Genomic DNA, 25,672 nt, shown 5'->3' on the forward strand with positions numbered 1-25,672 from the left:
TGTTTAATGGAACCTTCTTATTGAAGTTATGGACTAAAATGTCCCCATGGCTAGAACCAAGCGTATTGACTGACAGATGCCTCCCAAACACAAAACTCACGAGAATCGGCTACCCATTTCATCTTCTCCAGCCGTTTTCTCCACCATGACTCTTCCATGATTTTTGACCTTTTCTTTCTAGATCTTCCCCTTTTTTCCTTTTTCTTCAATGATGATGCTTCTTTTCACAGAAAGAGGCTTGATGGTATCAACCAACGAACCAAAGAACACTTTTCAACACATAACGGTATCAAACCTAATGCCACAGAGCCCGCTGATGCATCTTCCATGAAGATAGATCCCCTCAACTTGGTCGATGACCCTCATTTGTTTCCCAGTGCCGAGTTATGTGGGATACAAAACTACCAGCCCTGACGTAGGCCTTGCGTTTCGCCGGCTTGCACAAGAGACAAAAGTACTTGCCATAGCTGTTCATGAGCGACTTCATCCCAATAACCGGAGCTCCGTTCTTTCGCAAGACATCCTCTAAGTAAGTGATGAAGCCTAGAGGGAAGAAGGGGTGCCACTTGGTGCCACGCATGATCCCCTGGGGTGTTGCTTGCCCTTGTGATGCGGGTGTTTGGAGGCAAGGAATATTGGCTGCTTGTGCATCGGTAGGTGCTGGGACTCGTTTGATGCCACAGTTGCTCAAATGTTGGTCTGAATTTGACAGAGTGGTTGAATCGAGATGATGAGCCTCTGAGCTGGGAGCTGATGACCGAGCAAACGTGGGTGGCAAGGAAGTCGCTGTACCTGAGGGTGCGGCCGTGGTCGACGGTGACAATGCACTGGAGCTCAAAGGCGTGAAATGAATGGACGGCGGGCTTGACCGTGAAAGAGGGGGATCGCGAGTGTCAGGTCGGATGTGAATTGAGCCTCGATCACGACCAGCGCTCGGAGTCTCTACAACGGGCTGCGATTCCGCTCCTGGAGGACTCGGGGTGCTGTCCTTTGGCGATGTGCAAATCGGAGAATCCGCTGAAGGGTCCAAACTGGGGTTCTCGTAATGACGCGCGAGGTCGAAGAGGCCGTGTTTGACTAGAATAGCATGCATATTCCTCACAGTGTCTCTTACGACAATATCTCTCCTCATTGGTGTGCGTAGCGGCCAAGCTTCACTCTCACGCCATGCTCCATCTTATCGCGCTTGATCCGGATCAGCCGCTCCGTCCGACGCTGTCCGCGGCATCGATCCTGTTGGACGACAGGGCTGGGGCGTCTCCTGTGCTTGCTCAGATGATTTAGACGAATCGAGACTCGCCTTGCCAGGGGGACTCTCGGTTTGGGCATCACTCTGGCTCTCATCATGATGCGGTTGTCGCCCTTCTTCGGCTCTGTCTTCTCCCACAGCACCTGGCTGCTTTGCTGGGCCTGGGAGACCCTCAAGTTCAAGTGTGGCGTTGGGAAACTCTGGCCCTGAGGCCTCGCCATCGTCTTCTTGTTCCTCTTCAGGCTCGGTGCTCGCGATCGAGATGATCTCGATGTCGCGCGGAATGTCGATATTGCGCGGGATGTCCAGGTCGGGCTCAACCTTGAACGTATGTCCAGGTGACTCATCTGTCGGGGTCTCCTCGTCAAGTGCCATGACAGCTTCGGGCGCAGGCTCTGCATTGTCCGCCGATGTTTGACCCAGTTCCATTTTTGTGATGGTATTCTGGGGTCTCAGCTCAGATTCCGAAACTGGTGTGGGATCACGAGTTGAAGGTGTCAAGTCCCCCATGACCGGGCGATAGGGCCACAGAGGTGTTGAATCCCGTGACACTGACTGAGCTTCCGTAGACTTGGACTGGGCGTCACCCGTCGAACGCTCTTTTGGCGCAGCTTCGGTTGTAGTATCAGGCCTCGGCCTCTCGCCAGTCGCAGGTGTGTGCGGTGCTGGTTGAGACTCTGGCGTAGGACCAGATGCAGGCTGTGTACCGTTTGTCGATGCCTCTGGTGCTGCGGCTGTTTCTGGGGCGGGTGAAACTTGAGCAGATTTTTCATCTTGATTCAAGACTGTAGAAGCTTCTTTCGGGGACTGGCCATCCACTAGAAACAGAATGTGTTAGCAGGATCACAATAACCGTCAGCTCATCGGAAACGAACCACATGAAGAAACATCATTCTCGAGACTCGTCTTCTCTGCCCCATTGCAAGACGTGTCAACAGCACGTCCCTTGAGAAACTTGGGAACCATCTGAATCTGCGGAACAAGATGACTAGCGGCAGTGGCGACATCAAACCTGCGCAGGTCCTTGGCAGCAACCCATCTCACGGGGCTCTTGTCTGGGAACGCGCGTCCCTCAAAGTAGATGGCGGGAAATTCGCGCTCTGTGACAAGAGGCTGGCCATTCTTGTATCCATCTCGCCATGTGCGCTCTCCCGTGAGACTGTCTTGGTCGTAGCAAATGGGGAGTATCTCAGCCAAGCTGAGGTTGTTGAGAGACCCTGAGACACCGACTCGCTCGAGGTCTGTCATGGGTAAGAGAAGGACCGGAATCCATTGTTTGGAACTTTCGCAAAAGGCAAGGTACACTTGGCCAGGTTCTGGATCAGTGATGCCTTGATTGTCTTGTTGGTCGGAATGGTTGCCACGAGGGTGTCTACGCGGGGTCTTTTCGAGTTTGCGACGCTTTTGCTCGGGCGTAAGCAGACTTGACGAGGGATCTTTTCGTTTTCGCTAGAAACGTGTCAGGTACGTATTGACGTCTGGTATTTGGAACAGGCTTACCGTTGGGCGAGTGACTGAAGCAGTTGTCGGAGCGCGAGATGAGCTGGATGGTTTGGCGGGTGAAGAAAGCGATGGCGTCGATGAGAGGGATATTTTCTTTAATGGTTTTCGAATGACAGGATCCCCATCCCTCGAGGTGGCCGCTGTTGGCGTCTCTTCAGGCCGCTCCACCATGACCTTACTGATGCGATCGCGTAGCCCACTGTAAAGCATCCGCAGCCGAACCTCGTAGAGCTCCTTTTGTCTCTCGTGGCCGAGTTGGATTTCTTTCTTACTCCCGCCCAATTCGACGATCTTCTGTTGAAATTTGGGTATACCCTCAGGCCGAGCAGTTGACAGTTGGGCCCATGCTTCCTTGAGACGTGCTTCAATCTCGCCAGACCTCTTCTCAAAGGCGGCATCCGGGGGTTGTAACCTTTCGAATGCTTCTTCATATCGGGAAACCAGGCTCTTTAACTCGCGAAACCGTTGGAGTTGAGGTGGTTCTGGGTCTGGGTCAGACATTGTGGGGGGTGAGAACGCATGGGTGGGGTGTTGAACAGAGGGTAGGGGAAGGGCTTGAGATGGTCTCCAGAGATGATTTAAGAATGGAGCAAACTGAATAGCGACGACTGAATGATACTGCACTCAAAGGCAAAGCAGTTTGGAAAGATGAAGACGTGACAAAAGTGCAAATGGTGAAGAAAAAAATAACAAAGTGCTGGTTACACAGCGAGGGGTATGTGAGCCAACTAACAGCCACGACCGATATTAATTCACATGATAAATCGCCATTAAGCCCAATACCTGGCAGCCTCGTTTCAGAAGTAGGGACCTTAGGCGCCAGTAGGGCTTGCGTTTGCGCTTGGCAGTGTTGTGTTTGCTCTGCTACCTGCTGAGAGCAAGCATTACTAGGGAGATGCGTTGCATTACTTTTGGCCCGTCTGTTCACTAGGGCGAATTATACAAGTTGACTAATCACTCCAATTCCGTGTGCTGGGGTAAGTCTGAGATCTTGTGTCATTGGTAAGAATGTAGCCCGCATGCATGGAGGAACATAGCCAGTCATCCATGAATCTTTTATGCAAAGTTGAGCGAATTATCAAATGAAGTATTGAATCTATTCAAGGTGAGCGAAATAGTCCCATATAAATATGTACACCAAATCAGCAATGCAAATTCTATACCAATCAGATGGCCAATATGCAAATCTAATCAACTCGCTTCAAGTCCCCTTCGACACCAGCATCTCTCAGAGCAATGCTCGTCACACTCTCCAGTTTTCCATCAACAAGGTTAAAGACAAACTCATCCGCGGATCCAAATTGTCCAATGCTCATCCAAGCCTGCGAATTGTCAAATAGGCCTCCCTTTCCGCCCTCGACTGCAGCCCGGGGCGGCAGTGGAACAGGGCTGATAACCGCTGTGTGCTTGACGGAAATCTTGCCTTTGCTCTTGTATAGAGAGGACAGGGACTTTGAGGAAGTGATACCGGCCGGGTAGAGGCGAACTGACATGGGAAAGGGCTCTGGTGATCCGAGAATCTGGGAGCGGATATCGACACCCTCGAAGTACAAGGACTCTAGGCCCAGTCCAGGCTTGCCCTCATCGAAGGTTATGGTAAGGTTGGTACCCTCTGCACCTTCAGCGACAAACGTGCCTGTAAGGCTCTTCTTTGCGTTCTCCGCCGCGGCGTGTTCGGCAGCTGGGATAAAGGTCTCGCCAAGAACGCCACGCAGGGGCCAGCGAGCTGGAGTAGCCGAAGTACCAGCAACCAAGAGAGAGTAGCCGATGCCATGGTCGGGGGAGAGCGCAATAATGGCAGTGTAGTCACCGTTTCCTCCAGCCTTGGTGTAAAGGTCCGAGACACGAGTGCGGTTTGAGCCAGGCGTGGCGGGGATCATAAGACGCTGGATCTCCCATGGAGCACCAACCAGCTCAACCAGGGAGCCAGTTCCGCTCATGGGCTTCATCCAGGCTTTGGTTGTAGCGGCAGAGAGGATTTCAGAGTTCAAAATGGACAGGCCAGCGAGACGGAAATCTCGGGTGCTGCCGTAGATACCACCAGATCTGAAGCCGTGTTAGTTTGAATCCTTCAGGTTTTGATAGGTGACATACCCAGCGACAAACTCAGGGTTGCCACCCCACGAGCTAGAGTTATCAACGGGTCTGCGATCAATGGCATCAATGTCTGAGCCGTTGGGCGCTCCTGATGACATGTGGTCCAGTCCCAGGGGCTTAAAGAGAATTTCCTTGATGGCGTCACCGTACGGCTTGCCTGTCATGCGAGAGAAGATAATAGTCAAGAGACTGTAGCCGCCATCGGAGTATAGAGCTGTGTGGTGCGGAGTCATTGCTGGACGTCTAACATCTCGGAAGTGTTTCAAACCCTCTAAGATCAGACCCTCTAAAGTCAAGAATGTCAACTATGGCCAGTAGGGGGGTGCGATCGACCTACCATCGGTCGGTTGGTTCGTAGAGTTGAAATATGAAATGAGGAGGTCTACCAACAAGTCAGCAGAGAAAAAATAAGAAAGTACAGAGAAAAACACACCTGAAACTCCTCCAGTGCCAGCTTGATGGGACAGAAGCGTGCCAACAGTGATCTCGTCCCAGTCAATCCTTTCCAGAGGGTTCTCGCTCTTGTTCCCAGCGAGCTCAGGGATATACCTGGTAACAGGGTGACTAAACACCTCCATGCCTGCCTTGGCGATGAAGGCATACGCGGTAAAGAGCTTTGAAACGCTTCCTGTGCGAGAAATCGTCGTGTCGCTCAGGTTTCCAGCGGTGAGGGCCTTTTCTTGGCTCTTGCCGACGTGCTTGTAGCTGTAGATGGAGCTGTTGGTGCTCGCCGAGAAGACGTCGAGGGAAAAGATGAGGCCGTCTTTGTCGAGGGCCTTAGATTCGAAGAGTCCTTCGATGAGATCCGGAAACTTGGCCTTGGCATCTTCAATGGCCTTTGACTTGGAAATGTCAAAGTTGCTGGCAAAGGATGGGCCGAGGAGAGGGACATTATCGGTTGCGACGATGCGAGCTGCTGAGCCAGCTGCCGCAAAAGCCAGCAGACTCAATGGTGCATGAATGTGCATTGTTGGCAAAGATGCAAAGGTCGTGATGGGTGTTCGCCAGCTGTGAGCAATGCTGAAGTGAATTGATCTGATTCAAGTCCATTTTGGCCTCCTAAACTCATGTCTTATATATCATAATTCAACAATTCTCAGCTTCATGTGTATACATTCTATCGACGTCATGTTGTTTTCCCTCCAAGCTCAGCCACGGCGCCAAACCCCTTCTGGCACCATGTGCCGCTGCGACGGGAGCACAAAAGCTTGGCGTGACGATCACCCACTCCAGCCTCCATGCAAGATCGTCACCATATGATAGGACGTCGCCCAGTTTCATCAGAAACGGTTAGAGGGAATGTCTCATTGTGGAGAGAGCTTAAATAAGACTCAGCCCTGCGGGTTGCCACGATGGAGGCTGGTTGGATGAATGCATCTTGTTGTGGACCAACGGCGCTGGGAATGACTAGACGTGTTGTTTGAGAGGTTCCATGGCGTCATTCTGGGCAGCTGAATAGCTGTGCCATGGAACGGTATAGTGGCTGGACAAGATCTGACTGTGTGGTGTTTCGGTGGCTGGCTCTCCGATGTATTCAGCTTTAATTATTGGCCACGAGCAAAGAACTGGCCATCTGCTCTTGTATACATCTCCTGTTGATCTCAATAATCTCAATAAACTTCAAAATGCAGCTTACTGCTTCGCCACGATTATTACACAGGTAGGCAGCTCGCATTGGCGCGTCTCGTTTCTCTCCATCTGTGGCCTGCGGCTGATGCGTAAATGAGCTGGGGGTATGTCACAGATGAGCCCCTACAACTTGTATTTTTGCCCCGGGATTGGGTCACACAGGATGGAGCAAGAGGCAGCTCGGCCTGGAGTCGAGTTTGCGACATTCTATTATTATCTTTTATTATCTTCAGTAAATGCGCCGATCCATGGGAGGTGATCACGCACCCTGATCTTGATCACTAATCAAAAGTACATGTCGCCGATACCAAGGCATGTAAACATCAGTAGCCCATCCAGCCAGGCGACAAAGTCCAGCAACAATCTGATAAGTCTTGCGCATACTCCGCGTCGATCCAAATTCCTGCCCAGCCCACAACACAGGTCGATAGACTGTTCGTCCGCGCCCATCAACAAGTGCCGTCCAGGACTCCAGTGTGGAAAAGACAAAGAGCCAGCGATGACCGTGGACGACGACTCCAGGAATGAACCCGAGTTCCCTCAGCGCTTTATAAGCTAGCTTGCTAGCTGTTTCTCGATCATCTGCTCTGAACTTGCGAGCTACAGTTGATCGAAGAAAGCTCCACTGCGTAGCATGCCACACCCCCATTGCAAGGGTTTTCATGTCCAAGGTTTTTTCAGGACGCCAAGTTTCGATGCTAAGAACAATAGGGCGGCGGTGAAGAGGGCGGTAACCTGTGTGGTTCACCGATCGGCCAGGTGTAACATTTGCAAAATCCAGTCGAGCTTGACTATCGGCGCCTGTGTCATCAAAAAGGCAAAAATCCACCAATTTCGTTTCCCAAGGCTGCGGCAGATAGGTCCTGTCCGGGCGTGCAGTTGTGCTATCAGTAATCAGCGTCTGGCCAAATCAACACCATCCTAGAAACAAAACTTACCATGGCATAAAGTCCAATGAGCCGTTATGGTCTGCCCCCGATGCTCGAAATATCTTTTTAAGAAGTTCATAATGGACCTCGATTTTCCAACTGGTCCCATCGTGGCCTTCAATGGAGCAGTCTCTCGCGCAAACACAGAGTAAACAGATCTTCCCACGTCGGATAGAGCCAGGGGGAGCGGTGTTAGACTCATCACCCTTTTCCAGAAAGGCCATTGTCAATGGCTGAAGGCTCCAGTTCTGTTGTTGAAGATAGTTGGTTACATCTTCTTTGGACTCATGTGGCAGAATTCCAATGCCTTTACTGATTTCTCCAAAGAGCTGGACTAAGTTGGCAGCAACAGGTGGAGGTGCATCGATGTTAAGCTCCTGATATTCGAGACCTGCATCGTCTGCAGGAAGTCTCCTCATCTCCCCCAAAAAGTAGATGTCTCTGATATCGTCTTGGTGGTGGTGGGTTCAGAAAGTTCAGAGGACTCCAGAGAGGGTCTAGATGGTGGGTTGTACATGGTTCCTATCCTCATATCCTCGGCTCGGAAAGTGAGATAGGTATTGTCAATCTTTCACTTTTTTGATATAGCAGACATATTCTCATTGTATTCCTCTGTTGATGCCGACGAGCTGGGCTGTTGGAATAGTTTTCGCTTACGCGATGTTGCTTCGCTTGGGTCAATCGCGACATGGCTCTCTGGCGGGCCGTCTGATACGTCGTTAAGCCAGAGACGGATAGCAGGGTCGTCCGACATGTCGTTAAAAAAGTGCTATAATTAATAGTCTTGGTATGATTTGGGTGCTAAGTTTGCCCTATATTATTATCGCAAATGTAAGGATGAGGTCAGAAATGCCGGATGCGAGCGGGATTGATTGCTACGACAATAGAGATGAGAATCACGTGGCCTGATATTGTAAAGCGAGCAAAAGAAACCCTTAGACGCTGCTGCTAAGGAATACATGGAACTCCGTGGTTATTGAATACAAATCCCGGTACCTCTTCAACTAGCGCGAGAGGGATTTAGTCCAAGCGGTACGTGTAGTACCCAGGTACCTAACTTGCATTTATTCTTGGGACTAAACAGTCAACTATTTAGTTTTAATACGCTCAATAACATATGTAGTGTTGCTACTAGTACTGAGGAAACGGATTTCCCATGTACCCTTCATGTTACTATTCTGTAACTTCGCCTACAAGGTTGTTCTAAGATGTCTACTCCATGAAGCAATATCCGCCAGTACAATGGCAAGCACATCCAAAAGGCCTTCGAAACTGTTCTCTGTCATGGCCATCCTCACAAGGAATTTTGTCCGGGGTGGGAAGTCTAGAGCGTCGGAGTCGATCGCGACTATGGGAGTCCACAGGATATAACCGGCTTCGTCGGATCCGCCCAACACCAGCAACTCTCCGCTTGATCTTCATTACCCTCCTCCGTCGGGTTCTCCACCTGTTTCCCCAAACGAGGCACATCACGAGGCGATGGCGACTGCGCAATTTGTTGGCGTTTGAAAGAGACCTGCCAGTGTCCGGCTGCTGACGCATCCTGTTCAGCCAGTCTACACAAGGGAAACAGCTGTCAAGGTAAACTTGTCTTCTGAATTCCAGGAGTCGAGACCCTGGAAGAAAAAAGGTCGAACGAGGCAGTCCAGGAGTTTGAATCTGCCTGTTTGCCATGCTCACCTGCTGATCGAGGAGTTGAACGCACTTGTCGAAGTTGAGATTGTTTTCGGCCTCTTCAAGGTCATCGCGGACAATATGCCATTGGCATTCTTCTTTGACGCTGATCAAGCGGTCTCGTAACCGAAGATACTCATCCTCAGAGCTTTGTGTCACCACCAAGTACTCGTCGCAATAGTCGATACCATCCTTCCACCGTCGGTCCTTGGTGGCTTTGTCTAGCATGAGTTCTAGACTCTTGGACCTGACGGCGAGGACATCATCGGCATCTAAACGAGCAAATCTGCCTTCTTCTATTGCCAAAACAAAATCTTGATGAAGCTCTTTCAGCTCAGCGGGATCAACAGACAAAGACTTGTCGCGCATTTCGACCTGGTACCGTAAAAGGTCAAATCTCTCAGCCGCAAACCGAAAGCCCTCGATGCTCTTGCTGGGAAGCCAAGAGCAGAATTGTGGCCGGAGATAAGCCAAATCGTCAATAAGAGCCAGGTAGTCGTCAAGAACTTGAGTTGAATGGTTCCAGGCCGCAAGCTTCTGGCCAATCAATGACTGCTCAAGAGCGAGTTCGAGACAGTCCCGGATGCTTTGCAGCGGCGACATGGGAGTAGCAAAGTGGGTGAAAACAGTATCATTACAGGCCAGTTCAAGCTCGCCGAGGAGAGAGAGGGCTTTTTCAAAGTTGTTGTGGCCACTGAAGATGAAGATTTGGTCCATAAGCCTGGCCTGTTCAAGGTATAGACCAAGGTTGGCACGCACGTGTGTGACCCAAGTCTTGTCCTGACCTTGGCTCTCAAGAAGCCATTCCCACCATTGCCACCACTTGGAGGGCGGATTTCTGTCAGAGAGGTACTCTTGAGAGGGCCAGATAAGAGCCTGCGTCGCCCAAAAGCGTTCGTCGATGGAGCTCAAGTGAAGTGCTTTATCCAACTGTCGGGCAAAGCCATAACCAGAGCCTCGGTCAAAGAATCTTGGAAGGAAGATGGAGGTATGACACAAATATGCCCAGGTTGCTTTGATCATCCGTGCTAGGCAGCCCTCCAAGGTGAGAAGCAGTGATGATGAAGCGGGTGCCATTTCCGCCACGGCGTAGATGGACTCGAGGTGACTTGTCGCTTCCTCGAATTGATCCCCCATCAGAGCATCCAGAGCCATGGCGAAATGTCTCTCGCATGTATCAATCCACTCTCCCGCGTCATAGGCTTCCTCGAGGTCAGCCAACTTTCTCCGTGCATTTGGCTCGACAGGAGGAGGGGGCCTGTCAACACGGTTGAACAGAATCAGTTCTGATACGTGTGCGGGACAGTCGATGCCCGGTGGGAAGGCCGAATTGATGGCCTCAACACTCAAGAGATTGGCAAGCTTCTTCTCCAGATCGGACTCTTTGTCCAGGCTTTCCGTCAACGGCGACTCTCCTTGTTCCCACTTCTTCATGTCGCTCTCGACGCCCGACAGGATAGAGGCTAGTAGAAACTTATATAACGACGGATCGCCGAAGCCCGGTTTGTTGCGCGGTGGTCCGTTTTGATCCAAGTATGCTTTTTGGATGGCCTCCAGGTCTAGCATGGTGGTGTGGGCAGAAAGGGGTGGCAGTATTGGTAACCCAAGCTCATCCTTCAAGAGCTGCAACGATTTCCAGCTGGCGTGGGCTTGGTCAAATTCTCGAAGCCGATGTGCAGAGGCTATAGATACGGCAAGGAGACATCCCCGGCAGAGGTTCACGGCTTCAGCGTCGTCATCGGGGCTCAGCGACGCAACGAGAGGGTGCCCCTTTGCTGAAACCTCCAAGACGCGCTTCCACGTTGCTCTGTCCAGATCCCGCTCACCAAAAGAGAATGAAAGGAGAGTTAGGGCATAGAGGCTTGCGTGGCCAACCTTGTTCTCAATCAGGGGAAACTTGAAAGGGATGTCCTTCAGCAGGGTGAACTGTTTTTCTTGTAGATGGGCTCGCAAGGCCGGGGGTAGCTTGTCGAAGTTGATGCTCATCGACGAGCCAAGGACATTCAAGGGCCAATGGGATGCTGGTACCTCGTGAGTGCACCACCCAAATATAGTCAAAAGATTGAAAATATTTGCCGGGAATGCTTCGTTCCCATCCAGCTGGTGTAGGGGACACGCCTCCATCGAAGTCCCGATGCTTCTTTGGAGTAATACCCTGTTTGAGAGGTCGATGTGACTATCGTAGAGATAACCTCTGCCAATAACGGTGAACATGGGATGTACGTGAAGAATGCCGTTCCGGTCTTCTCGAATGTATCCACGGTCATCAACAAAGCCGTAGAATAGTTGATCCCAGAATATTGTTCCACCACCGCGTCCGTGTTGAAAGTCTTCCTTGAGTGGATCATCCGCAATATCGAGGAAAATTCTAATCAGCTGTTCCATAGATACTGCCTTGTGCCAGAAACTGCTGGCAAGGCAGAGAAGTAATGAGTAGCTCTCGGTAAACAGTGTCGAGTATATCTGCTTACTGGCAGCACACTCCTCAAAGCCATCCTCCTTGATCTCGGCACGTGACATAAAGATGCCCTGATGAAGACGTCTAAAGAATTGCCGCCAAGGTATTCCTCGAGACCGCTGAAGAGGCAAGATATCAAGCAAGACAGACGGAATACCTTGTACTAGGTGAATCACGCTCTCCAGCCAGTCAGCATCTTCGGATGTCCACTCATCTACAGGCTCGCCGGCTTTCTGTAGGATTGTCTTTGACAGCTCGATGGCGTCGGGGAGTCCAAGACCACTGAGGTCATAACAACATTTACCAAGCTCGTGATCCAGTTCTTCTTCGAGGCAGTGAGGCGACCTTCTCCGGCTAGTAAGAATGACGTAAAGCTGGGTCGATCTGTTTTCATCTTGAGTCAGGCCCAAGAGCCGCTTGATTATAAGAGAAATCTCCTCAATCAATATCTTTCCCATGTCCAACGGAAGGGGGGCTGGCTCAAGGTCCTCCAGAATAATGGCGGTATTGAACCTGGACAGGAGGTCCATGACAAGGTTCTCAAGCTTGTTTGTGTCATAAGACAGCAAGGAACGAGATGTCATGGACCACAAACCTGCCCATTGAGTGCCCGAGTCTTGCATGAAGAATTGGCGTAATATTGCCTCCAAAAGATCCTGGTCAGTTTTGATGGCTCCCGTATCGAAATCTACATATACTGTGAATTGGACAAGATTGGTCGATTTCCAGATAGATGCCGCGTGCTTGACAAGAACTGTCTTTCCGACCCCGGCAAGCCCAGATAAGTAGAGAAGACGCTGTTCGTTGATCATTTTTTCTAGCCGCAGAAGCTCAAAGTCACGCCCTACCAGATCATGCTTGAGAAGCGGCATCTTGCTTCCGACCAGAGCACTGTCTGGACATAGCTCCGGGACATTGCTACCAAACGTGAAAGCATTCTGGTGACGTAAATGATAGCAGTTGGCGTCGTATCCAAAACCCAGGCTTTGGAGGTCGCTTTGCAACCTATGCAAAGACAAGGACGGGTCGCTGCCATCTTCGTAGGCCACAGCAACGAAACTGTCGTTTAAATGGCGCTCGGAGCCATACCTCGCCGGACGCATCGGGCTCGAGCGAAGGGCTTCTCGGCCAGCAGCCGCAGATGCAGCAAAAGATGCACCTTGTGAAAGGAGAAGCCAGTAAAAGCGATCCAAGAACAGGCCCACGGAGCTACTCGAGATCTTGAAGGACATGCCAATGACCCCTCGAAGACCGTTCTTCAGGAACAGCTTGGCGATGTTGGCGTCGTCGCCATCGGAAGCTCTGGCAGACTCGCAGGCGTTCAAGACAGCAAAGGGGATTCCGTACGTCTTCAGGACCTTGCTAACACGTACCCCTGGCGTTGGGGCAGTTTCAAAGGAGCCGACCTTGGAAAAATAGAGCATGGCGTACTTGGAGCCGCTTCCTTTTCTCAGGCCCACTCTTCCGTGCATGTCAAAGTGAACGATGTGGTAGTACCCCCGTCCTCGAGTTTGCTCAGTCCTCTGTAAATGCTCTTTGAACGCTTCAAACGTCCCAGGTCGGACAACCTCGACGTTAAGCTTGATGCGTCCAGGCACTTTATTGAGATGATCTCGAAGCTTGAGGAGGGTGGTCGTGGCGATTGAAGGGCTGACATCATCGTACACGGATGGATTGCTTGTCAGGTCTCTCGCAACCACCAACAGAATGTTGATTGTTGCAGAGCCATCACCATCAACCCAAGGATTGATAGTCTCGGGTTGAGGAGCAAGAAGAGCAGCTTGGCGCTTCATGCACCGTCGAACAATGACATGCCAGGTAGGGTAGCCCCAGAGCTCTCTGGATTCCAGCGTTTCCCAAAACAGTTGGTGCATGTTGTCTTCCGGTTGGTCTCCACCATCGCTATCTCTTTGGTAGATGTCGATCGAGATGATATTATGGGTCAAACTGTAGATTTGGTCGTTGATATGCGACAGCACAGCCTGCCTCAGGGGCAGCTGGCGCAAAAGCTTGCGAGGATACTCATCGAGCAAAGCTTCGGCTTTTGCAGCTCTGTCGAGGGAAAAAGGAGAGAGCTGTACATACTGCTGCAAGTACCACCGACATATGGCTTTGCCCTCGGCGTCTAGAGGATCCGAGATGTGTAGGTTGCGCTGGATGGCCTCTCCATCCTTGAGTAGGTCGACCGTCCAGCCTCCGCCGGCAGACGTCTGACCGACGACTTGTAACGATATTTCGAGCTCTTGAGACATTTTTTACCGCCGAACCCTCGCACACGTACGTGAGGCATTTGTTGACATGTAAAGATGTTGTTGGTTGTCCTGTTGGTGGCGCCACCCGACAGGGTTCAACCAACACATCTGGCTCTGCTGCCTATGCAAGATGTGGCAGTGCTTTCCCCCCAAACAGAGGCCTCCAGCCACTGATATAAATTCTCTCATTGCTTCGTCTTCTCCAAGCACCTATCTTACCTAACTAAGCCAAGCCTTTCATCTCTCCTTTCAAACCCACCCACCCATAACGTTCCAATGAGGGCACAGGATCGAAGATTCTTTCTTCTTCAAGAGCCTATCCCGGCCACCGAAGTGGACAGTTTCTTAGGTCGGCTAGTCGTCTCAAAAGTATCGCCCTTGGATAAATACGCTCCATACTCTCCTTCCGGCGACGTACGTCACAAGACAAACGATATCATCCCATGCATTCTCCCGAAACCCGAGATGGTCAAATCTGTCGACCAAACCACGACGGTCGCTAGGGAGCGAGGCTTCTCTATGAAATTGTCGGCACTGCTTAATATCGATCTATCCCGCACAGAGGAGGAGAGCAGAGGGCTACAGAGCGAACTAGTCAAAAAGTACATGCTACCGCTGCCCGAAGATCACTTTCTACGACTCATGCAAAATAAATTTTATGCACAGGATGCCCTGAGGTTGCTTCAGGGCACTCGGTCAGGGCGTGCCTACCTTGTCACTGGCATCATAACCGCCACTGAGAGTACCTGGACGATTGAAACAACGGTTGGTCGAGGAAAGGGGTTCAACGCCACCGTGCCTGTTGGAGAGGCTGTTGGGATCCCGGATCCCGGATTGTTGGATGTGGGATTTGGCATGAATGGATCAACCAGCAACACGCGGTCATACACGAAGCATGTTGCTGAAGAACAGATCATTGCTGTTGCATACTCTGTCGTCAAGCTATCCAGCAAGCTAACGTGGTCCCCCAACCTGATAACCCAGACACCTGTGATCGGTCGCCCAAAGAGGGCTAAAGGCCACCACCTGTCGATGGGTGGTGATGATGAAGACGAGGAAGAAGAATTTGAGTGGGATTCTGATGACGAAGATGGTGTGGTCAAAGAAGCTAGACCCGGGAAAACCGGCCAGGACGACGCGTTGGAGATTACTTTGCAGAATGGGGTGCAGCTTCTGGAGCTTGGAGAGAATGTTCCATACCTTGACCTCATTTAGCGCGTAGGAACGCGGTTGGGGGCATGTGCCTGATAGGACAAAGCTCGAGTATAAGTATATAAGGAGAAAGCGCCGCCTTTCCCATTCTTCTTTTGTTTTAAGCCAGGCTGTATTCAAGTCATGATAAATAGATGAGCCAATATACTGTCATTTCGAGATTATCATGGTGATTAGGCTCCTAGGGCCTTGCCAATGTCTAGCCCGCTTGTGTCACAATAATATATGTGTCTGTGAAATGTAGCCTTGCCGTAGCGTTCCAGGGAGTCATGATTTGGAGATTAGTCTAATGGCTTCCAAGACTACCTACCAACGATGTGCTGCAACAATGCAAGGGCGGCCTATTCCATGGGTTGATCATTCCAAAGTGTAGGGTAAGTAGTTAGAACCTCAACCCCTTGAGAGAGGCAGCCGTTCCTTGGCAGCCAGTCACGCTAGCCGTAGCTTCCCCGCACTTTGGATCCCATCTTGGATCAATGAGAGGCCCCAATTAGTTATCAAAGTTTACTAGTGCTCGTTGGCGCGGATCATCCTGGAACAACTTATCTGCCGGATCCCTTCATATCTTGCCAGGTTTATATTAAAGCAACCCCGCTCATTGTAGACAACGTTGCTTCCTGAGAAGGAGACGTGTATCAGCCTGACAGGTGACGACAACCTCGCATTGACAGCGTAGGGTGTGCTTGGGCGCCAAGGCCCAGGTCAAAGATGTCCCCCACTACGGAGCCGGGTCGGCGACCGGGGAGAAAAAGGATTACCCTGGCATGCAATGGCTGCCGAGTAAAAAGGACCAAGGTAAGCAAACAAACTTGAGGCAGCGGGGGTAATATCATCTTACTCACTATCCCAGTGCGATGGGGAGCAACCACAATGCGGCGCCTGCAAATATCGCCAGCAAGAGTGCGAATATACCCAAGAAGAGAGCAAAAGAAGGTGAAGAAAATTTGCCACTCATATTTGTCTCAAATCTCACGCGGTCTAGGCGTCCCAGCAACGCGTACATCATGGCCTTGGAAGCGCGCATTCAGACCCTTGAGAAGAGCCTGGCCCTTGCAACACAGACGAACCCACTATTTGTCCATGATTCTAACTACCGGCTGCCGAGAGAAGGGGTGAGCACAGCTGCATTAGAAACCGCTTTCGAACTGTCGCCATCCGACGACGCCAACCAGACCGAGTCGGTAGATGATCTCGCGGATGCACTCGGATGTTTCACAATAGGCGATGCCGGAGAACTGCGATTCTTTGGTACATCCAGCAATTTCGATCTCATGCCCAGCACATCTCTCAAAGTCGCTTCTTCGGTCCAGGCCCGACATCGAGGTATCGAAGCAGCTCAACAACTGCCAACCTTCTTCGAGCCCACAGACGAGCTTCGCGATCATCTTCTGGGTTTATTCTGGAAATGGCAGAATTCATGGCAATACATTGTGCCTAGAGAGTCATTCATTGTTGACCTTTACGTGGAAAAGTCTGGACGCTTCTGCACGCCGTTGCTTCTCAACGCAATACTCGCCCTTTCGTCGCGCTACTCGCCGAGACCAGAGCTGAGAACGGACCCGGAGGATGCAAATACCGCCGGCTACATATTTGCAGATCAAGCCAAGACCATGCTACACTATGAATCCGAAGCTCCGACGACATCAACGGTTCAGGCGACTGCATTGCTAGGATTGTTCTGGGCATCTATCGACAACGAGGGTCTTGGATTCATGTACATCGGCATGGCAACACGCATGGCAATGAACCTCGGTTTACAGTCGGACTGCACACAATACGCAGCCAAAGGAATCATCTCCGAAGAGGACGTCGAGGCCCGCAACGTCGCCTTTTGGGGCATATATGTACTTGACAAGTAGGGGATATCCATGAAATGGGCATACAGAATTACTGACAAAAACATCTCAGATTGTACTGCCTTGGAATGGGTAGACCTGCTAGCATTCAGGAGTACAACATTACGACAGCCAAACCCAAGATTCTTGAAGACCGACCTGCAGCACTTCTCTCTGCAGAACAGAGAAAATTCTCACAGCCCTGGCCGACGTCTCACATCACCGAGAATGCCATCAAGACTTGCGAAATCATGATTATTACTTCCGAGGTTATTGATCAACTGTAAGATGCAAAGTCGAATGGCAGAAACCATTAGTACTGATCAAAATCAGGTATGCACAGCGCTCTTCATGGACAGACAGAGAAAGAGAGGACCGCGTCATGGAAACGCATTTACGGTCTGCAAGGCTGTTTGACCAGCTTCCAAAGTCACTCAAGATGTCCGAGTCAAGTCTTTACCCTGTGCCGCCATATGTATACCACCTTCAGTGAGTTATAGCACCGCTCAGATACTTTCTCAAGCTAATGACCCGCGCAGCATTCAATACCATCACTCGATCATCCTTCTTCATCGACCCTTCTTCAAGGTTCTGTCTCGCGGCCGCAATTGCGTTGAATTCGACCCTGAAGGCAAAGATGTCCACTCAAAATCTTGCAAAGCATCGGCAATCAAAATTGCAAAGATCGTTCGCATATACAGGAGCAATTATACAAATGTGAGTCGTTAGCTCCCCGAACCATCTAGCACTTACTAACAAACCTTCCAGCAATGCCAGCCAATATCTGCGGTCCATCCCATATTCACAGCAGCAATTATACATCTACTAGATCTTAAGATGGGCCCACCCAACGCAAACAATGAGGCAATGCGTTGTCTCAGCATCTGCATCAAAGCACTCTACGAAATGAACACGAATTGGGACTGGGCGAACAGATCCATCCGAGCCATTCGCTCCCTGGCTGACCAATGGGGCGTCACTCTCAGTACCCCGGAGTTATTGGGTGACATTCCAGAAGTCAATAAGCGACAGTTTGAGTTGTACGAACGTGGGGCCTTTCCGACAGGCCAAGGCCAAGAAGTGGGCGTCGGCGGGGAGCAGGCGTTGCCCCCAGAGATGTTTGATGAGCTCTTTCAGGCTTGGGCTTTTGACCAGAACATGGGTCACATGGCGTTTGACTTTTCCGATGAGGCTTGACGATGTTGAATAACATGACTAGTGCCTTGATATGAAGCAATGTAGATCTTGTTCGTATCACTCCTATAGCTACAAAATGGCAAGACTGGGCGCTTACAAAACAACAACAGGCCCAACCTTGGTCATTTCTATTAGAATAAAGAATGATGGCGATAGTAAGAAGTAGATCTGTCCACGCGTAATGCCGAAGCGATCATCTTACAAGATAAGAACCCCTGACGACTTCATGGACTCGGCCTATGGTCCCCTCTTAGATGTTACTATACGGACCGAACGGAAACACCTTGTTCTCAATGATATGGCCACCAATGTCCGGATATTAATTATCCATTGTTGATCTTCCTGACGTCTCTGATATACGGACCGTACGGGATTCGGGTATTAATTATCCAGGGTCGATCCGTATGCTTCCCAAGCGGGTATCAATTATCCCGATATGCATGCACCCCGCATGATCAGCCTCACGATTGCCTCAACTAGTGACTTACATAGTTACACAGCATGTAGAATTCATTATATAAGAGGTGCAATGCTTCCCATTTTGAAGGAATGTCAAGACACAGCCTGAGCGCAGCAACAATACAAATCATCCGAAGAACAACTTGTCAACCACCACTTTACAACAATGGCTTCTTCCAAGATCAAGGTTGCCGCCGTTCAAGCCGAACCCGTCTGGAACGATCTCCAAGGCGGTGTTGAAAAGGTCATTTCTTTGATTAAGGAAGCTGGTAGCAACGGAGCCAACGTTGTTGGCTTCCCAGAGGTCTTTATCCCTGGCTATCCGTGGTAAGTCTTATGTCTCCCAGAGTAATGTGCTTAGCCCATTGACCTTACAAGGAGCATCTGGCAAAACTCCGTCTTTGACAATGTGCCCTTCATGAACGAGTACTTTGACAACTCGATGGAGAGGGAGTCCAAGGAGATGGACCGTATTAGGGCTGCTGTCCGCGAGGCTGGGGTGTTTGTTGTTCTCGGCTACAGCGAGCGATATCGAGGAACCTTGTACATTGCACAAGCAAGTTTTCACGGTTGATACGGGACTCCCTAAACTGACTAAGCTATAGTCATTCATCGACCCCACTGGCACCATTGTCCACCACCGTCGCAAGATCAAGCCCACTCATGTGGAGAGGGCTTACTGGGGTGACGGCCAGGCTGACTCCCTTAAGGGCGTTGTCGACTCGCAGTTTGGCAAGATCGGAGGCCTGAACTGCTGGGAGCACACCCAGCCTCTCCTGCGATACTATCAGTATTCCCAGGACGTCGACATCCACGTCGCAAGCTGGCCCCTCATCTGGGAGCCCCCAGAGGGCAAGCCATGGGCCTACCACATCTCGGGCAGCGCGAGCAACAAGTTCTCTCAGGTAATGGCAATGGAGGGTGCATGCTTTGTTATGACCTGCACGGAGGTTCTGAGCGAGAAGGGCAAGGCCAACACCAAGCTGGCTGAGATGGGTTCAGGATCCTGGGGCAAGACTCCCGGTGGAGGTTTCACGATGATCTATGGTCCTGATGGATCTGAGCTCTCTGAGCCTCTCGATCCTGGTGCGGAGGGCATTGCATATGCCGAGATTGACCTAGCTGATCGAGCCAAGGCCAAGCAGAACCTTGACGTTGTGGGGCACTATTCACGACCTGATCTCTTGAGCCTCAACGTCACAGGCACTGCTGCTCTTCCTGTTCGTCTGAACAAGTAGTTTTAGATCCAATATTATTTCCTACGTGTGCCTATTGAATCTACTATTTAAGCAATCGAGAAGTAGTACTAGGTATTAATATGCTACTGTACCATCTCTAATTCTCTATCAAATCCTAGGAGTAACGGTCTCCTGACCAGGGAGCCTTCATCCCAAAGAACGACGATCGATGCTCTTTCCTGTCAGATCCAGATATCCTTTCTCGTTAGTAAAAGTTCGACTACCGTCATAAGAAGGCTAACTTACTGTTCTGCCACACCGGCTGGGTTGGGTGACCACTGAGGCGCTTGCTCAGGAGCCTGAGGTGGGACAGGCTCTGGCTGCGCCCCTGGCCTGTAGGCGAAATACTTATTCTGTTCAGAGCCGGGCTGCTGGGTTACATCACCAGGTGGTTGGTATGGTCTGTACGGGGTGGGCCTCACGCCGGTGATGGGCTTTCTCCTGATGGGAGCGATCCCTGGCTGAGGAGGTTGATAGCTGTTCCTCAAAGCTGCAGCACCGTCTGGTGTCTGGTTTCCCGAGCCTCCTGCTTCCTCCGGCACAAGGGTGCTGGTAGAGTCAAAAGATTTCACTTCTGATACAGGTCGGCTCGAGACTTGCCCATTCTCTCCCCCGGCGGCAGCAGCAGCTCCTTCAAGTTCAGCGACCGGCTCAGTAGTTTCTTGAGTCACCTCTTCATCATCCTCACTCTCATCCTCCTCAGGAATGGGCTCATCATAGTTGAGTTCTTGCTTGCGGTTCTCAACACTTCGAACAACAGCCGTAACCGCAGCATCACCGCCCTCCATGGCAACACTCAAAGCCTCCATAATGGCAGAAACGTGTTTGGCAACGGTTTTAATGCAATCAATGTCCTCAGTCGCCACAGCGACATCCAACGCGTTGTCGTTGCTGTTATTCCTCAGCAACACGTCAGCGCCACGGTCAAGCAAGAACTGCACAGACTTGGCATCCGTCGACCTTGCAGCCAGAATGAGCGGGGTGTCGCCGTCGTCATCGGCAAAGTTGATGTCGGCACCAGCATCAAGAATAGACCGCAGAGATTCTTGGGGGAGATACATGGCTGCGTAGGTCAGGGGAGTCGAATTATATTCTCCTCCCAAGCGGTTCACGTCAGCCTTGGCGTTGATAAGACGATCGAGGATCTCTTTCTCTCCGTTGTTTGCCGCTGCGATGATGGGGCATGTCAGCGAGCCTCCTCCGAGGTTTGGATCAGCGCCATGCTCGAGAAGAAGAGCAACAATATCCCCATTTCCAGCTTCGACGGCTGCTTGCAGAGCGGTTCCTGAGCTCATGTTATCGTTGGTAGTCAATGCGTTGACGTCAGCTCCACGCTTGAGAAGCAGCTCAACAATCTCCATGTGACCCTCAGCAGCAGCAGTCTGCAGAGCCCATCCGTTGGGAGAGTTGATGTCAGCCTTTGCGTCGAGGAGCATGTTGACGATATCTTTGGTGCCGTCGTACGCTGCTGCTGTCAAGGCATTTCCGTACCTAGAGGAAAGGTCGTGATTAGCAAGAGAAAGAGCTCCATGGGGGATCGAACTTACACTTCGCCGGTAGCATCAGGGCTTGCTCCAAACCTAAGAAGCAGCTGAACCGTCTTTTCGTTTTGAAAATCGGTGGCTTGATACAAAGACTTATCCAACTGCTCGGCAGAGATGGATCCGTTGGTATACTCCCACATAGCCTCTATTGACCGAATCGCTTGATCCCCATCATCGCCCTCGGCCGCGTTCAAGAAGGGCTGATCACAGTTCAAGCCAGGGCGCTTCTCGAGCAAGATTGCCAGAATGTCCCACTTTTCCTCGTATGCCGCCCCTTCAAGTGCCTTCTGGAACGTCTCTTGGGGGTGCTCGTATGAGTCGAAGAGATGGTTGAAGGCTTCGAGACGACCACTTTCTGCAGCCTTGACGAGAGCTTTGTTGAACTCTTTTGGTGGAAGTTTCTCCGAGTAATTTTTGATGAGGAACTCGAACATTGTCAGGTCTGAGCGGAGAGCAGCCAGGGCTAGTGGAGAGCGAATAAACTCTTCTTCGTCATCTTCATCGTCTTCATCATCATCATCTTCGTTCTCGTCGTCGTCGTCGTCGTCGTCTTCATTGTCGTCATCCTCGTCCTCGTTGTCGTCCTCGGCTTCATCTCCTGGCTGCTTGTTCTCCCCCTCAGCCTCACCATCCTCCTCTTCCTCTTCCTCGCTGTCTTCTCCCTCAAGAGAAACATCCTTCTCAACCAAGACCTTCACGGCTTCACAGTTTCCAGAGTCAACAGCAGCGTTAATGACTCTGCCAAAAGTATCGCAGCTGGCATTCGGGTCTGCTCCCCTTTGCAGTAGCATGACCATAGCCTTGACATTGCCCTTGGCTGCAGCTTGATGCAGGGGAGTCTGGAGGTCGTCTTCTTTGCCGTCATCGATTGCTGCGCCCTTGTTTAGGAGCTCCTCAATGATATCTGTCTGTCCGAATGCGGCGGCAAAGTGAAGCTAGATGGTTATTTCACATTAGCATGTACTCATCATGTTTGCAACTTGGTGATTGTTGAGGAGGACTCACAGGGGTGTAACACAACGAGTCTCTCATGTTCTTCTCGTCATCATATCCATTCTTCAATAGAGCTGCAACTAACCCTCTGAACCCAATGGCGGAAGCCACATGAAGACCAGTCAACTCAACACGTTCCCAGTTCTTGAAAGAGTCGGTAAGTTGGTGATGCTCTGTAAGCCAACGGCGACGAATGACTGTCCTTTTTCCAGAATTCTGCCTCTCGACTCAAGTCATCGGCAATGTCGGTCGTGGCTTGGCTAGCGTGATGAAGCCAATATTTCACGGCGTAAGCATGAGCTTTGTCTTTGATCTCAGGTGCTTCAGGGTCTTCATCTTCATCTTCTTCTTCTTCTTCTTCTTCGCTATCGTCATCGTCTTCGTCTTCGTCATCGCCCTCTTCGTCATCTCCACCATCGGACTCGTCGTCGGAGAATTGGTCATTTTGTCCCGCGTCATCACCCTCATCTGGCTCAGTACTGCGGAGATCTTCAAGAGCCTTCATGACATGACCAAATGCTCGAAGGCCAAGCATACCGTGCTGTAGCTTGATGTCCTCTTCTGATAGTCCAAGCATCCTGCGAGTATTCTTCAAGAGGTGCTTCTTGACAACTGCGTCAATGAAGCAAACCGTAGTCTCGGACCTGGTAGTGGGCTTGATGCTTAGCAACGGCTTGCACTTGGATACCAAGTCGTGAAGCTCTGCCTGTTCCGCGGGGGGGAGTCCAAGCCCGCAAGAAGAGCGAGCTCTTGCTCTGTCGGGTCCTCTTGAGTGAGGACCAACACTCTCAGCATCTCCTTGATCTCAGCAATCCTGGCGCGGTTGACATCAAAAACCTGCTGCCACGCAAAATTGAGAAGCGCGTCGAGTTCCTGAGGCACAACTTCCAACTGGAGACGGACTTGGAGATCAGTCTTGTGAGGAAGCTCCTGGAGGTGGACACATGTAATATCAATCCATTGCGTATTTTGGGCCCGTTTACCGATCAAGCTGCTGACAAAGTAGGCAAGAGCCTTGCTGTAGTCCTTTTCCTTGACCAAGGCAGAGACCTTTTCAGCGGCATGATTTCTCAACTCCAACTGAACCTGGTCGCTGTATTTTTCATCCTCCAGGTCGATCAGCCTCAGGGACTTGCCTTTGAGGGCCTGTCCAATGTGATATGACTCTCCACTGGTGATCATCCACCTAACCTTCGCATGTCGTCCAATCATGTTCTCGACCTCGGCGTTGAGTAAGCCCAGGAGCGTGCTCGTAGAGCCTGAGTCTGGGAGCGCTTCAAGGTTGTTGATGACAAGATATATGCTTGTGTCAGACAAGGTCTTATCGGCCAGAATGTCCTGAAGCACTTGCCAAAGGTTCTCGACCGTCAACAGTGGCTGGACCTTGGGCTTGACTTTATCGGTCTTGCCTACCAAAAACTCGGCGTGTGAAGCGAGGTACTCATCCCTTCTAATGAGCTGCCACACAAGTGACTTGACGAGTTCCTCAGCTGTGCCGTAATCGGGGGTACTGTCGCACAAGAAGTATGCGAGAAGAATGGGAACTGAGGGCTTGTCTGCCCCTGCCTGGATCATGTGGTCGATGCCATTGAGTGCTGCCAACGTGGCACTGGTCTTGCCTCTTCCATCTGGACCACGGATCCAGAGGCATTCTCCTTGTTTAAGAGGTTCGGACCCCTGAGGCTGAGGGATCAGAGCGCCACCATCCTTGGAAAGCCAACCGACGTATTCCGGCTCATCGGGTATCCATGACGAGGGCGTAGTTTTCTTGTCAATCTCGTCCCGCTTTTTCCATACTCGTGCTCCATCAAGAGCATCCATGGCCTTGTTGAAGAGGTCCCAGTCGATGGGTCTTGTAGACTTACGACGGCTCTTAACCACCAAAACAGCACCGTTGATCAACCTCTTGAGCGGACTTCGAACCAACGCATACCGAAGGTCTTTGGAGCTCTCAAACTTAACCAAGTCTCGATGATTCGCTGCCAAGCCCATAGAGTCCATGCAATCCAGGATCGCCGAGTCTCTGGTGACAAACTCTGCAAGATTCTTGGGTAGAGGAATCCCAAGACGCTTGATAAAATCCGGCACAGGACCGAGATCGGAGAACTGGGTCTTGTGCTCTTCCCAGAAGCCAAACAGGGCAATCTTGGGGTGCAACTCTCCCACGGCTCTCACAAAGTCGCGCCTCAGCTCATTTAGTCCCTCATCATCAGGTCTCATTAGCTCGAGGAGCTTCGATGGCTCGGCTTTGTCCATCTTCTCGCCGATGTACGAGAGCATGACGGCCATAGAAGCGGCTTGGGCACCTTTGAACGGGGTACCGAAGACGGCACAGCCGGTGATATCCTCAAACAAGTGAGGGTAGACATTTTTGCGGGACTCTGCGATACAGATGGCCTGTTACCGGTCAGTTCTAGTCGTGATACACACGTAATAATGATAGGATCAAACCTTGGCTATAACCAGTCCTCCCATGCTATGCCCAATGAACACAATCGGGTTTGACTTTTTGGAATCCTGATCGGCTTGGTTAGCGCATGTCGCTTGCGGTATTAGTAGATACTAACATTTCTTATCCCATCCAACCCATCCAGCAGAGTAGACGCAAGATTGCTAAGAAATTGCTTCACTTTGAATCCACCCATCCAAGCGGATTCGTACATGTAGAGCAAAACGCGTGCATTGGGAAAGTCCTTGATAATTCCCTCTTTGTCAACAGCCCAGTTGAATTTCGTCGTTCCAGACTTCCAGCTGTCTATTGGATGGGCGCCAAGACCGGGGACGAAGACGATGCTGAAGACGCGTGAGTGAAGGGCTCATAGGGCTGAAGTGACACATACTCAATCTCTGTCTCTTTGTCCTTGTCGGAGCCTGGTTCGGGGTGGAGTTGCTTGATCCCCTGCTGAACATCCGCAAGCCCCCTCTTTGCCTTGGGCCAGCAGCATCACTGCTGGCCTGGGCTCTGCGAGTTGCCGATCGACGAAGCGACATGTCGATACTGAGCTCCTCGACGTGATTATCGCGAAAACGCTCTTCCCCTCCTTGAAAGGGACGTGAATCGTCTTTTGACGTTGGCTCAGAGACCGCCTCGCCTTTGCTTTTTAATCGTTTCAGCCACGGGAACTCGGGCTGGCGGGAAAGCGGGCCTCAAGACACAAAAGGGTAGTCCCGTCATTAGCGGGTGGCGCCCCTCGCAAATGATTTCCCCTGTGGGTGAGATTTAAATGGAGTCGCATGACCCAAGTGTCCAATGGCTGGGTTTTCGCCCCCAATTGTCTTGGATGCCTACTCAGCTCGTGCCCCAATCCTTGCTTGATCGTTGGGCTTGGGTAATTTCGCACTTTTTCCCTTCTGAGGGGGCGGTTTTTTGGGGGGATTTGTCTTGTGCCCACCTGGCTTTGAT

General features: G+C 51.1%; 8 protein-coding genes across 8 annotated transcripts; 3 read left to right on the plus strand and 5 right to left on the minus strand.

The window, feature by feature from the left end:
• Nucleotides 1–343: 343 nt before the first annotated feature.
• On the minus strand, nucleotides 344–1,093 carry MRS44_016189 (uncharacterized protein; the record flags this gene model as incomplete). Its single annotated transcript, XM_065617924.1, has 1 exon — nucleotides 344–1,093. One exon carries the CDS (start codon nucleotides 1,091–1,093, stop codon nucleotides 344–346), a length of 750 nt encoding a protein of 249 aa, XP_065473996.1.
• Nucleotides 1,094–1,177: 84 nt separating this feature from the next.
• Nucleotides 1,178–3,253, minus strand: MRS44_016190 (uncharacterized protein; the record flags this gene model as incomplete). Its single annotated transcript, XM_065617925.1, has 3 exons — nucleotides 1,178–2,067; nucleotides 2,125–2,698; nucleotides 2,750–3,253. The coding sequence occupies 3 exons, from the start codon at nucleotides 3,251–3,253 to the stop codon at nucleotides 1,178–1,180; spliced, it is 1,968 nt and encodes a 655-aa protein (XP_065473997.1).
• A 686-nt stretch (nucleotides 3,254–3,939) lies between these two features.
• On the minus strand, nucleotides 3,940–5,817 carry MRS44_016191 (uncharacterized protein; the record flags this gene model as incomplete). The annotated part of the gene is made up of 4 exons (XM_065617926.1): nucleotides 3,940–4,798; nucleotides 4,847–5,063; nucleotides 5,187–5,231; nucleotides 5,283–5,817. 4 exons carry the CDS (start codon nucleotides 5,815–5,817, stop codon nucleotides 3,940–3,942), a joined length of 1,656 nt encoding a protein of 551 aa, XP_065473998.1.
• A 920-nt stretch (nucleotides 5,818–6,737) lies between these two features.
• On the minus strand, nucleotides 6,738–13,791 carry MRS44_016192 (uncharacterized protein; the record flags this gene model as incomplete). Its single annotated transcript, XM_065617927.1, has 4 exons — nucleotides 6,738–7,341; nucleotides 7,417–7,858; nucleotides 8,065–8,176; nucleotides 9,088–13,791. The coding sequence occupies 4 exons, from the start codon at nucleotides 13,789–13,791 to the stop codon at nucleotides 6,738–6,740; spliced, it is 5,862 nt and encodes a 1,953-aa protein (XP_065473999.1).
• A 276-nt stretch (nucleotides 13,792–14,067) lies between these two features.
• On the plus strand, nucleotides 14,068–15,006 carry MRS44_016193 (uncharacterized protein; the record flags this gene model as incomplete). The annotated part of the gene is made up of 1 exon (XM_046277801.2): nucleotides 14,068–15,006. The coding sequence occupies one exon, from the start codon at nucleotides 14,068–14,070 to the stop codon at nucleotides 15,004–15,006; it is 939 nt and encodes a 312-aa protein (XP_046125155.1).
• Nucleotides 15,007–16,007: 1,001 nt separating this feature from the next.
• MRS44_016194 (uncharacterized protein) lies at nucleotides 16,008–18,035 on the plus strand (the record flags this gene model as incomplete). The annotated part of the gene is made up of 5 exons (XM_046284373.2): nucleotides 16,008–16,858; nucleotides 16,912–17,121; nucleotides 17,172–17,327; nucleotides 17,378–17,555; nucleotides 17,607–18,035. The coding sequence occupies 5 exons, from the start codon at nucleotides 16,008–16,010 to the stop codon at nucleotides 18,033–18,035; spliced, it is 1,824 nt and encodes a 607-aa protein (XP_046125154.2).
• A 625-nt stretch (nucleotides 18,036–18,660) lies between these two features.
• MRS44_016195 (uncharacterized protein) lies at nucleotides 18,661–19,732 on the plus strand (the record flags this gene model as incomplete). Its single annotated transcript, XM_065617928.1, has 3 exons — nucleotides 18,661–18,821; nucleotides 18,873–18,993; nucleotides 19,100–19,732. 3 exons carry the CDS (start codon nucleotides 18,661–18,663, stop codon nucleotides 19,730–19,732), a joined length of 915 nt encoding a protein of 304 aa, XP_065474000.1.
• A 242-nt stretch (nucleotides 19,733–19,974) lies between these two features.
• On the minus strand, nucleotides 19,975–25,260 carry MRS44_016196 (uncharacterized protein; the record flags this gene model as incomplete). Its single annotated transcript, XM_065617929.1, has 9 exons — nucleotides 19,975–21,223; nucleotides 21,280–22,211; nucleotides 22,282–22,442; nucleotides 22,498–22,881; nucleotides 22,941–24,666; nucleotides 24,721–24,786; nucleotides 24,837–25,062; nucleotides 25,110–25,140; nucleotides 25,218–25,260. The coding sequence occupies 9 exons, from the start codon at nucleotides 25,258–25,260 to the stop codon at nucleotides 19,975–19,977; spliced, it is 4,818 nt and encodes a 1,605-aa protein (XP_065474001.1).
• Nucleotides 25,261–25,672: the final 412 nt, after the last annotated feature.

This window comes from Fusarium solani (assembly GCF_023522795.1).
Source record: "Fusarium solani strain SB1 chromosome Unknown bctg00000012, whole genome shotgun sequence".
In the NCBI taxonomy this organism is placed as follows: Eukaryota; Fungi; Ascomycota; class Sordariomycetes; order Hypocreales; family Nectriaceae; genus Fusarium; species Fusarium solani.